The following is a 13949-nucleotide window of genomic DNA, read 5'->3' on the forward strand; positions in this document are numbered from 1 at the left end:
ATTTTCACATCTGTCAACACCTGCTTTCTCTGGGATTGGAATTATTATATTCTTCTTGAAGTCTGTGGGTATTTCATCTGTCTCATATATCTTGCTCACCAGATGGTAGAGTTTTGTCAGGACTGGCTCTCCCAAGGCTGTCAGTAGTTCTAAGGGAATGTTGTCTACTCCCGAGGACTGGCAAACTCTTCACGTAGAATCATATCTCCCATTTCATCTTCATCTACATCCTGTTCCATTTCCATAATATTGTCCTCAAGTACATTGCCCTTGTATAGACCGTCAATATACTCCTTCCACCTTTCTGCTTTCCCTTCTAACCTTAGAACTGGGTTTCCACCTGAGCTCTTGATATTCATACAAGTGGTTCTCTTTCCTCCAAACGCCAAAGGTCTCTTTACTTTTCCTGTAGGTAGTATCAATCTTACCCCCCGCCCCCCCAAGAGATCAGCCTCTATATCCCTACACTTGTCCTCTAGCCATGTCTGCTTAGCCATTTTGCACTTCCTGTCAATCTCATTTTTTAGACGTTTGTATTCCTTTTTGGCTGCTTCATTTATTGCATTTTTATATTTTCTCCTTTCATCAATTAAATTCAATATTTCTTCTGTTACCCAAGGATTTTTACTAGCCCTCGTCTTTTTACCTACTTGATCCTCTGCTACCTTCACTACTTGATCCCTCAAAGCTACCCATTCTTCTTCTGTTGTATTTTCTTCCCCCATTCCTGTCAATTGTTCCCTTATGCTCTCCCTGAAACTCTGTACAACCTCTGGTTCTTTCAGTTTATCCAGGTCCCATCTCCTTAAAGTCCCACCTTTTTGCAGTTTCCTCAGTTTTAATCTACAGTTCGTGACTAATAGATTGTGGTCAGAGTCCACATCTGGCCCTGGAAATGTCTTACAATTTGAAACCTTCACAACAAAGGATGGCAGCCAAAAACAGTTGCAGGATAGAATTTTTTTATTAAAATTCTTGACCAAGGTTTCGGTACATATAAATATACCTTCATCAGAAGTACATTTCTAAAATTACATCATGCACTGGAGAATAATGAAACAATTATGCCAAAAGGCGTCGTCAGTAATTAAAATATCATCTCCATTTGTACAACTTGTGTAATGGGTACAGGATCCTTTGTTGTGAAGAATTTTAACAGTTTCTGCTGCAGCCATGTTTAAAATCTTGGAATTTGAAACCTGGTTCCTAAATCTCTGTCTTACCATTATATAATCTATCTGAAACCGATCAGTATCTCCAGGCTTCTTCCATGTATACAACCTTCTTTTATGATTCTTGAACCAAGTGTTAGCTATGATTAAGTTGTGCTCTGTGCAAAATTCTACCAGGCGGCTTCCTCTTTCATTTCTTACCCCCAACCCATAGTCACCTACTACCGAATTAACATTCGGTATACATATTATGTCTAAATAATATTTACAAAAGAAAAATAATCTCTATGACTACAAGGTCTGACGAAAAAAAGTGTCTCTTATTCATAGTTCGTGCTTCCAAAGTACTTTAGGTTTAGGGCATACACCTTGTTCGAAAACTTGTTACTCTTCTCTTTTTACAATAATTACTCTTTTCTCAAGTTCAGCTCTTATTTTTTCTCTGTTAATTACGTCGTTTGTTTGAAGACATAGTCATTATGGCTTCGCTTATGGGATGAACAGCTCATTTTCAAGTTTCCATTAGGGAAATTGGGAAGTTTAGTGTTCTCTGTCGTGCTGTTGCACATAACAAACCTCAATTGAATTCGCGGTTCGCGGAGAATATGCATATTCTGTCAACAACTAAAGTGTCACGACCATCCATACGTACAGTCTGTACGTATCAAGCTTGCTGTCAGTCTGTAAAATTCACTTCACTACTAGATAAGGTAGGAAGATAAGGATACTGATTAGAGGAAAACGCAATAGACTTTTATGGGGTGAAAAGATCTTAAGACAAACTTTTAATGATGTGTGAAATGATGAGCCTAACATAAATTGTGCCTCATCACGCTAGTTTTCCATGACAAGTAGTTAGCGTAATTAAATCGATACAGTAGTCTCAGTATCGTCCGCTCCAGCTCTCCAAGCATTTCTCTATACATATCTAAAATTACTTATACCATGCATTAGCAGTGAACAGTGTCTGTTAGCTATCTTCTGTTCTGGGTATCGTAAAATTGGCTTCCCAAAAAAGAAATTTAAAAAAATATAAAAAATACTTCTGGTACTAAATTATTTTACTTATAATTGATCTTTGTAAGTATTTCAGCTGCACTCTGCCGTAAAATTCCTATGAGCGTTTACGGTTTTCTCGGTACTGTAATAAGAGTAATTGAGTTGCACACTTCTTTCCTGCTACCTGGATCGTTATTGATTTATTTGACACATATATGCTAAGCTGCGGTCTGTATCAACTGCTTTTCACAGGTGGTCTCATAAAAATTGCTATCAAACACTCCTTATACATAACGAAACATTTCCCTCCTAAGAGTAAGCGACCTTAATCAACTTTTATTTACGAGATGTCATTCTGGTCCGAATGATCATTTTAATTTATTTCACTGAAGAGGAGAGAGCTTTGTTATACTTAAAACTAGTGGTATCAGGTGGCACTTAGCACGTCCCTCCTATATTATTTGTTTTTCAGCTCTTTGGCTGTGGCTGCTCATGGCTCAATTAACTTAACACTTACATCTAAGGCAAATCTTGCTCTCCTACAATAAATCTATTTTATTTCAGGCACACACATAAATAACTTCTCTTGTGGAGGCAGGTGGAGAGGGTGTTAGTCCTGTGCAATATTCTTATGTACACTTATATACATAAGTCTGCGTGATGAAACAATCCTTTTATTCATCCAGACACAGGGTCAGCTAATAGATAGCAACCAATGTGCGGCTTTCTTAATATAATAAATGGTCCTTAATACAAGTACTGCCACTTGCAATTCTTATGATAAGTCAAAAATGGTTTGAAGTCGGTCTTTAAAAGCACTCGTTCATTTACATGATACGATAAGACTTTCGTAATGTGTTTCTGATGCGCCTTTTTTCTTAGGTTGGCATGAGTGATTAAAGATATGAGAGCTTGTCTTAACTTGTCGTCTAATGTTACTTCAGGGTGTTGTAATTTTGTTCCGCAGCTTCCCTGTGGAGGCATAAAGAAGCTGCTACTACTTTTCCGACTTAGGTGGAGTTGAAATGTCAGTTAATTTTACATGAGTAGTAGGCTCAAAACTTGCGTTCGTATACCATACGAAATGTGCATCACTTAATAGCGTGTCATTTGACATTGCGTTTGATCCTTGGTTCGCCTGCATGTAAAAAATTGTCGGGTTTCCTCGGCTATTGTGACTGGCGGTGTTAAGAAAAGCATGCGACGGATTGTCCTGATTATTGTTCCTGAACTGTTGGTTGAGTTGGTGAGAAAGTGTCGCATTTTGAGGCTGCAAAGAATTCTTTTGACGTGAGAGAGTGAAGTGACTTGGCTGACAATACTGTTGTGGCCCGATATTATTGTTCCATTTCTTTCCCTTGTGACGCTTTCCATTACATTTCCAGTAGTTCGGATGCTTGTAATTACAGTAGTGATTTATTGGTGAGTTACCGTAATGTCGCTGTGTGTTTTCATAAATCAGGTTGTATCTATTCTGGTTTGGATATTTGCTATGTAGTTTTCCATTGCGGCGGTTGAAATTATAATGACTGCTGTAACGCTGAGCGTTTGCTTGTCCCCTGTTATGCTGGTACGACATTCCGTTGACACAGTTTGCTACGTGCTGTTGCGAAGCGTGTGGTCCATTATTGTAATTATTCCGCGCACTCGCACGCACGTCCTCATAGATCATATCCAAATTGTCAATTTAAATGGAATTTTGCCTCGTCACTAAGCTCTAAGTGTGGAAGAGAACTGTCATCCTCCATCTTTCCGGGAACGAAATTACAGAACTCCATACGTTGTCGTTTGTTACCTTCACGAAAAGCTTGCCGTAGCAGAATTTTGTACGGTTTCGTGTGTAAACGTCTATGCAACAAACGCCAGGACGGACATCGGGGACACGTTGAGCTGTCGTGCTGTGCGGCCAACGGATTGCTGCGGACTCCTTGTGAAACTATGGCGGATGCGCTCGACATCTTCGTCAGACACTCGGCGACGGCCCGGCGATTTGCCTTTACACACACAACGTGTTTCTTGGAATTGTTCATCCTATTGTCTAACGATCTGTGCTGTAGGATGTTCCACACGAAAATCGCGCTGAACGGTTATTACTGACCCGCAGTGCGCAAAACTTTGAACACAAAGCGCTTTCAGATGTCCCGACACCATTTTTACTGGAACTGAAACGGGCGCACACTGCTGCTGACTGGCTGAAATGGTGTAAAACTCGGGCCTGCTCTTTCCACAAGTAAGTTGTTCATACACATATGTCAAATAACATAACAGTCACGATAGTTTGGAAATCTGATGACGCATTTTGATTCACCCTATGTTTCTTGGAGCACAGTTCCCACCAGCACCACACTCGGAAGCACACGCTGGCGTGTCTCTAGCCGCCTGAGGCTCGTCTAGCCGGCTAACGCCACTGCTGTAGGCGAGACGCACTCCCGTCCTTCTCTCCCTCTGCATAACAGATCACCATGTATAGACATATACTATGGTATCATTTGAAAAAGCGAAGTTGATCCCTGTCTCCTGCAATTAATATGAGTATTATAAGGGACTATACGTCGCTCATACAGCAGTTTCTCGCAATTAATCAGGTGCAAACATCATAACGATCCCTTAAATTGTTTCGACAGTATTTGCCTTAAACAGTGCAGCTGATAAGCCAGTATACATGGTGGTGCCTGAACATACTCAAATATTTTAATATGTTATCCTACAAGTAAAACTAAAGAAAGAGTTCATATAAACATCGGTCCGCAAATGTTTAGTTACGAAGTTACGGCTAATAAAGGATTTTGCCTGAAATTTAGCAACTTCACTAATATGAAGCCATCGCAAAACTGTATGAGGTTGAAGTAAAGCATGATTTCCATTTACTTCGTCGTCATTGATATGATGAATCTAATAAAATATTTTCCCAGCACGTCTAACTGACGAGACATACTTACAATTCCTTCAAGAAGAAAACCCCGCTTGCTCGAAGATGTTCCACTTGCTACGCGATTGCAAATGTGTTTTCAACAGGACGGCGCGCCTCCACATTTCGCCAACCCGTCACTACACATTTAAATGAACATTTTCGCCATAAATGGATTGGTCGGGGTGCTACACGTCTGTGGCCACTCAGATCACCCGATTTAACACCAATGCATATTTTTGTATGGAGATGAGTGAAAGACATAGTTTATGAGGACAAAGTCAATACACGTGAGGCATTACTTGCTCGCGTTGTGAATGCAATAGGCAAAATTAAGAACAACTCTGTGAAACTGAAACGAGCAACTTCCTTAACACCGAGCTTTCTTATATCCGCTGTAACATGAATTCACGTGTGATATGGTATTAATAAAAGCAGATTATCTGACAAATTCATACAGTTTCAGTTAAAGTTATTAGCATCATTATTTCAAAATAAAATTCTCTACAACTTCTGCTGAAAACTTTGTGCAGTCGCCTCGAATTTAAAAACCAAATTGGGCCAAGTAATAAATTAAAAATTTTACGAAATTACTTCTTTGATTCACTGGATGTTCTGAAAAACTCCTGCAGATACGCGCCTGGAGCATCTCTTATTAGTTTCACCAGATGAATAACAACAAATTAAATGGAAATCATGCTTTACTGTAACCTCGTACACTTTTGCGATGGCTTCATATTACCGAAGTTGGTAAATTTCAGGCAAAATCTCTCACTAGCCGTAACTCCGTAGATGAACATTTGCGGACCTGTGTTCACACGAACTGTTTTCTTCAGTTTTACTTGTAGAATAACAAATTAAAACATTTGCATACCTTCGTGAATCACCCTGTATATTCGGAACAGCGGAGTGGCATCCATCTTGTGAAATGGTGTAATTCAGATTAATTTACGTTTCTTTATTTACTATACAGATAGCTGCAAATAAAAGTGCGTTTTGTGATTACACTTCTTCGTAACATTTCAGGTTGTTCAGCAGACTGCAAGTCTGGTGAAGTCGTTTTGAGGGAAAAGTTTCTTACTTGGCACGACACCTGCGACCTTCCGTGATGTTCCGCAGAAACGCTTGTTGGTTCATCCGCATTTTTGTGGCGGTGGTCATATGTAGTGGCTACAGTCGCCCAGTTTCCGTTACAGGTAAAAATTATTTTTTTTTCGATTCCTATGAGGCTGGGTATGATAATGGACAGCAATTTTTTGTGAAGTAATGAAGTAAATGTTTAAGTTTTGCACCGGGATTTTTACGAATTTATTTTCCGGAATCGTATACAGAAGTCACCGAACATAGTTTAACAGCCGAAAACTCAGGTAAGTGTTTCATCCGCTACTCATGGTCCAAGTGGTCCTTTTGGTGCTAGTTTGTTTAATCACGGTAGCCTTATTTCTGATTTGAGACGTCCTCGCCGGCGCTGTGGGGAGGCGAGTGTGTGCAAGCTTCCCTCCAGCTGCCTGCGCCACCTGTTCCCTGCTTGTCTTATTCAAACACACTAGACTAGTAGCCTACTTGAATATATCGAGGTTCCATTTTTAGAACAGCGAGAGAAGATATAAAATAAATATAAATCATTTGTTCAGAAATCTCTCTCGTCCAAGGGTCACACAAACTTATATTCAGTGCAGTTCGTTGCTCCTGCAAGATAGGCAATACGTACGTCAGAAGTTATTGCTATGCAAGTAGCATAACTGGCTGGGATGGGCGTGACCCACCCGTGGTACACACAGGCGTGAACTTGTTGGGGTAACTGCTTTGGGTCACAGGGCAGTCATAAGAATACTGCGAGGGAACTGCGCAACATCTTTGGGTATCAGTGTATCATTGCCTTTGGAATTGTAGAAAGCTCCAGTTGGAATACCATTTGGTCATCATGTTGTGTATACAGGGTGTTTTTTACCACCGTGTACAAACTTTAGGGATTGATCGATGACAGCATGCGGAACAAGAAAGGTCTAATGAACTTACGTCCGGAAATGAATGATTTCCACGCTAGAGACCATTTATTCAATCACACACTGTTACGAAGACTGCAGTCTAATAGTCGCTGTACCACGCAGCGACAGTTACAGTATGTACTGAAAATGCTTTCCATGTGCCTCAATCCATGTGTGTATACGCGCCGTAGTGTGCTCTGTCATCCACGCTCACACCAGCCAGGCTGCATACGAACAGCGTCGAAGGCAGGATGAATACGCTGCTCCAGTGTCTCCACATCTGGAATTGGCTACGTGTGCACGATACTTCTAGAGCTCGCCCCATAACCAGAAATCGCAACTGGACCACCTTCTCCAATCCATCAACCAGGGAAGACACCCTTAAGATGCGTCTGGACGTTAACGGCAAAGTGTAGCAGCCACATAACCATCAGAATCATCAATAGCACTTCTTCCAGAAAGACGCCCGCAAGAAGTGCCGATAGTTCAGGCCTATTAGGCGATGTGGAAGGAAGGCTGGTCCCAAAATACGGCCGCCAACTATCCCGGCCCACACATACCGGCTGCACCGATGCTGATGATTCGCTGTCACCATACCATGGGCGTTCTGCATACCATCCCACAGATGCCTGTTACGAGAGTTGAAGATACCACTCCACGTAAAGGTGCCGTCATCGGTGAACAGGATGGATAACACACATCCCGGAATCGTGGTTGCCTGGTGAACAAATCAGTGACAGAACTGTTCCCTATGTGGAAAGTCTGTCGCTAGTACACCCTGCAGACACTGTAAGTGATAACGGTAGTAACAGTCGTCATGGAGAATGTCCCACACGCTCGTCTGGCTTACCCTGTACAGGCCGGTCCACTGCCTGCTACTGAGATGCCGGTCGCCTTCCACACTGCTGATTACATTTTCTTCCAACTCTAATGTCTGATCATTTCGGGTACGTCCTTCACGACTTGCTGCATCCTAGGTCATGATGTGCGATAAACAGTACCACCATCTATGCGGATATCATGCATACTGTAACTGTAGCTGCATGGTATTACACTGCATCTTCTGTAACAAAGTATGATTGTATAAATGGTCTCTGGCATACGGATCATGCGTTTCTGGGCACCATCAGACATTTTATGTTCCTTATCCTCTCATTGATCAATCACTAGAGTTTTTACATGGTTGAAAAAATCATCTTGTATATTCCATAGACCCTTACAGCGATAAAAATAATCTGTCTGTGTAACGTATCGGTAGAATTTTCGCAAAGGTTTACTTACCTGTGTTTTGTTCCACACCGTAACTTTTTTTTTAGAGACATACTGATGTTACAGAGTTCATCTTGGACACGCAAGTTCAAAATGTAACAACCGACTTCCTCTATTTCCTTCGTGTCCAAGTAAAATCAGATATGACAGATAAATTCTCCTCTAAGAGTCACGTCCTAAAACTTCACATCAATTTTAAACATTTTTCGTGTTAACTGTATTTAAATCCTGCTTGAGTTGTAATATATTCCGTTTTCGTGCGCTATGTACCATCAGGTACGTATTTTGCGCTGCAACATCAGCTGCGATCTACATTTATCCTCCATAAAATTTATCGGAGTAGCAGCCTCATTCAAAGAAACATTTATCCAATCTTTAATTGTGTATCAAAGTGAATAGACGTAAATTTTTTAAAATTTTCCTAAGTTACCAGTGCTGTGTAGTACGTGTGTCGCATAAAATCAGTGTTTCTGTAGCGCTTGTTGTAAGTAACATGTATCCCATTGTCTGCATTTACTGTAAACTAACGTCAATTTTCATTTGGTTTTCGACTACAACCTCTAAAAATTTCACGAGATTAGTAGCGTTTATAGAAGATGCTACTGCACTATAAAGGAAACATCGATTTGCGAACGGACTGCTTCAGATCTTAACGGTAACTAGCTGTACTTGGAGCTTAACTGGCCCAGAACATAAGAAAGGATCTGCAGGCTTACTTCAATGATACTTGTTTACTGTTCTGAAAAACATTACACCAGCCACACTGCAGCCCTACTGTGAACACCGTCCTCTAACGTGGGAAGAGTTAGCTGACGTTCATGAGTTAAGATCAGTCGCCTGGAAGCTGCTGTATATGGGTGTTTCTGGAGAGTTACCAGCAGTAATGTATCATATATGCCACAGATACCTGAGTTACTACCATCTCCTGCTGTCGCTTCTACACGGAGAACATGATCTGTCCCCGCTGATCCACTTGGCTGTCATCAGCTTCTACAGGAAGTACATGATGTGTCACTACTCATCCACTTGGCTGTAAGAAGCTTGTACATGAAGTACATGATATATCACCAATCATCCACTTGGCTGTCGGCAGCTTCTACAGGGAATACATGATCCATCAAAACTCACCCACTTGGCTGTAAGAAGCTTGCACAGGAAGTTCATGATCTATCACCGCTCATCCTTCTTGGCTGTCAGCAGCTTCTACAGATAGTACATGATCTGTCACCGCCCATCCACTTGGCTGTGAGTGGTCTGCCATTGGTAGGACTAGGCTGCATGGACAGTGGAGCAGGGACCAGGGAGGACTCAGCACACGCTACCTATCACCCTAACCAACAAATAGGAGGTGCAGACTTCCACTGAAATCGAAACTGAGACAGTGAGACTAACTTCAACTTCCTAACAGTAGGAAGTTCAAATGTACGGCAAGTGAATGTATCTGTTAGGTAAATGCAAGAAACGATGTGAGGGAAGACTAAGTGTACTCACTGTCTATGGCTGGAAGCCTTATTCAGCCTGCTGAAGAGGCCATTCCCTCAATTGCTGAGGGAACGTGGTGCAACCGGCAGCTGACCGCGCTCTTCGGCCACACTTGGATCATTCAACTGTCAGAGCAGGTTTATAGTGGTGGTCTCACTCATCTAACTTCAGTGAGACAATTTGCTGCAGTGCAAAACTGGTCGTGCCCCCCACGTTCTGAATCGAATGTAACTACTGACTCAGAGTTCGAAGGTTCTCTGACAAAGCAGCCTGAAATTTCTTGGACCTGCGTCAAGGGATTGAGTAGACACCGTAAATGGGTCAGGTGTTTGGTACACATCAGAGGCTGCTGCTCAGGTAGCTGTTTGGGTGTGGAGTGGACACAACGGTTTTCAGATTAGACTACTCTTCATCCAGTCCAGATAACGACAGGGACCTGAAAGTGTCAGTAATAGTTCCAAAGAAGAGTCACATACTGGCGAGAGTATTACAGTTCAAGTGATCAACTTCTGAATCACCGATAACGACGTGCCAGGGTTTGAAGCAGGCCCAGTAGAGCTCACATAATACCCGGTACAGAAGGCTGGTGGAAACGCGGAACTGACAACAGTGACATACTGATGAAAATTACAGCGTGTATCGAAAATATACATGGAGATAGTAGGGCATTTGTCCCAGGTCACAAACAAAGTGTACCAACCAAAACAGAAACATAAACTGCGTGTGAGGCTGTCTGGAAAAGACTCAGTATCATTGGTGGGCATTAATTTGGGAACAGGTCACTATGTCAACTTCTAGATCTACTCCAGATGCAACAAAATATTATAGAGAAAATCGAAGCACTGTTACATAAGTTTCCAAGTCACACTCTAATTGTTGAAGTTGATGTTAATTGTGCAACAATCGACTGAGAAAATGACAGTTTAGTAAGAGGTGGGGGTGACAAGACGTCTGGTGAAACACCTCTAAATGAGTTGTCTGAGAATTACCTAAAACAGACTGTTTGGGAGCCCACTAGTGATATTGCAACTGATAGTTTCAAAATGACCATAACTCTCTGAGGAAGCTCACACAGAAACTAGTATCAATGACCATGAAGCAACAATGATTTACAACGTACAAATGGCAACTAAAACATGTAGCAGAATACATATATGTTCAGCAAACCAGATATAGAAGCAGTTGTGACCTATTTCAATACAAAACTCGAAATATTTAGCTCTGGAGAAAAACATGTAGAAGAATTGCGGTTCAGGTTTATAAGAACAGTCAACTGTGCACTTTGTACATATGTAGAGCAGTTCATGATAAGAGGGACACTCCACAGTCTGCAGTCATTTTAAAGAAACATCTAAAGAAAAAGAGACGACTGGTCAATAAATACTAGGCAAAGCGTGGGGCTACATGTAGGAAGATGTAAATGAGATGTATTTGGCTAATGAAAGAGAATTTCGTCTAACCTACTAAGATTACCGAGTCGCAGATAGGCTCAACAAAAGGACTCATAATTAAAGCTTTCGGTCATTAAGGCTGCAGTCAACAATAGACAACAAGCACACACACACACACACACACATGTACTCACGCAAACGAAACTCACACACACGACTGCACTCCCAGGCAATTGAAACCACACTGCGAGCAGCAGCACCACTGCATGATGGGAGTGGCGACAGGGTGGGGGTGAAGAGGAGGTTGGGGTGGGGAGGGGTAGGGGTAGTATGTGTGGGCGGCGGACAGTGAAGTGCTGTCTGTTAGATGGTGGGAATGGGAATGGTGGGGAGGGGGAGGGAAGTAGCAGAAAAGGAGGGAAATAGAAAGACTGTCTTTGGTGGTGGAATGACGGTTATGTTGTGATGGAATGGGAATAGGGTAGGAGCTGTATGGGTGAGGGCAGTGACTGACAAAGGTTCCCACAACCCACCTGGCGTCCTCCTTTGATAGTCACTGCCCTCACGCATCCAGTAAGGTGCCCTGTTCCCATCCCAGCACTACACAGCCGTCATTCCACCACCACCCCCAGTCCTTCTATTTCTCTACGTTTCTGCTACTTCCCCTCCCTCCTCACCTCTCCGCTGCCCTCTGTCTAACCTGTAGCACTTCACTGTCCACCACCCCACCATACCGTCGCTCCCCTCCCTGCCACAGTCTCCTCCTCTCCCCACACCCAGTCGCCACTCCCACCATGCACTCGTACTGCTGCTCACAATGTGGTTTCAGTTGCCTGAGACTTCAGTCATGTGTGTGAGTTGCGTGCGTGTGCGTGTGTGTGTGTGTGTGTGTGTGTGTGCGTGTCTACTGTTGACGAAGGCGTCATTGGCCAAAAGCTTTAACTCTGAGACTTTTTTGTTGTGCCTATCTGCAACTCAGCATTTCGTCTCAGTGGTGAGTTGCAACTTTCCTTTTCGTAATATTGTCACATTCCATCCTGGATTTTTCGTAATTTCACTCCTACTAAGACTACTGTATCAGAATAGGAAGGATCTCTCACAAAACCAAGGAAATGCCAGTATTGTGTAAAGCTGGTACAAAATGTAGTGTTCAGACACTCGCAGATCAGGTAATGACAGCAATTAAGCATAGCAAAGCAAAATCAGAAACTTTGAATTAGTATCCCGAAATGTTTCTTTAGAGGTGGTATTGTGGGGTATTGCTCTAATTTGTGACGATGACAGATATAGATGTACCATTAGTGTCATTAGTGTTGAGAAACAGCTGAGATTTAACAAGGCTCCAAGCCCGATGGAATCTCTGTCAGATCCTACACCGAATTTGCGTCTGATTTAGCCTCTCTCTTAACCAAAATCTATTGTAAATCTCCAGTACAAATAACAGTGCCCCGTAGTTGGAAGAAGTTCGAGGAGACACCCATCTAGTAGAAGAGCAGCAGGAGTCATTCACAAAACTACCGTGCAATATCCTTGCCATCCATTTCTTGTAGGGTTCTTCATCATATTCTCAGCTCAAACGTAATGAGGTTCCTTGAATAGAAGGACCTCATTGCCAATCAGTATGGATTTAGAAAACTGTCACATGCCACATTTCCTTCATGACATCCTTAAAGCTATAATCAAGGCAGTAAGGTAAATGCAGTAATTTCGATTTTCGATAAAATCATTTGACTCACTGCCATAACCACACTTATTACTAAAAGTATGATTATATGGGGTGATGCGAAATTTGTGACTTAACTAAGGATTTATTTGTTAGGGAGGACTCAGCGTGTTGCTTTAATGCAGAGATATTAGTGTGTACAACGTAAGTGTATTGCTACTCGAATTTGATGTAATTCTAAAATTAATAGTCTGTGAAAGAATTGAAACGTTAGAACTTCAGTTGAAACACTGGTTCATGCAAGTGGGAAGTAGGTGTGTAATCGTCTGAAACTTGAAAGAAAGGCTCCTTTGCACGTACAGTAAATTGGTGGCTAGCACACAAAGTGATCACACCTTGTGAACTGAACGACGCAATAAGAGCGGCAAAATTATTTTATGTAGCCTCGGGTGTCGAAAAACGTAGGCTCATTTTTCAAGGTATTTACTGGTTAGCACTGAAATACCGTACCAAGAAGAGAATATACAGCTAGAGCCATGGATATTTTTGGCACATTTTTTGAATAGCCACATGAGATCGACACTGCCACCACCTGCATCCCACAGAATCATTTGAGTACTGACTAATTGCATAGACCACTTATCTGTTCTATTAATGAATAATAAGTTTTTGTACCCTAAACAATGGGTTGGGCACTCCTATTTTATGTGCAATCATTTACTTAAACAAGGTCCTATTCCAAGTGCTGCAATAATCCCAGCATTGAACTGAAAATTAATTACCTCCCATAAAAAAAAAACAAAAAAAAACAGTAATTTGTGTGGAGTAGTTGACACTATAAGTATTCAGTCAGGCCAAGTTTTGACGTACTCCACGTTTTTTTCGTACAAGGATAGTTGGTTTTTTATTAAAGTGTAATTGCCAAGAATTGATTTCAAGTATCGAACTTAAAGATTGTTCGTCTTAAAATCTTAGTACAGTGTAACAGTTATCTGTAAAAACTAAATTCATAACAGTGACTGGTTAGGATTGAAGGGCAAGCTTAATGATGATTGTGCAGGTCTGAAGTTAAAGTGT

At 41.7% G+C, this 13949-nt stretch overlaps 1 protein-coding gene across 1 annotated transcript in view; it reads left to right on the forward strand.

Moving 5' to 3' along the window:
- LOC126442675 (uncharacterized) overlaps nucleotides 1–13949 on the forward strand; it is a 96550-nt gene that overhangs the window by 8695 nt on the left and 73906 nt on the right. Inside the window, exon 2 of the mRNA XM_050090728.1 lies at nucleotides 6106–6275. Within this exon, the coding sequence (XP_049946685.1) occupies nucleotides 6188–6275 (88 nt within the window). The 5' untranslated portion in view covers nucleotides 6106–6187. The remainder of the gene's footprint in view (nucleotides 1–6105; nucleotides 6276–13949) is intronic.

Source organism: Schistocerca serialis, unplaced genomic scaffold, assembly GCF_023864345.2.
Source record: "Schistocerca serialis cubense isolate TAMUIC-IGC-003099 unplaced genomic scaffold, iqSchSeri2.2 HiC_scaffold_1400, whole genome shotgun sequence".
NCBI classification, from domain to species: Eukaryota; Metazoa; Arthropoda; class Insecta; order Orthoptera; family Acrididae; genus Schistocerca; species Schistocerca serialis.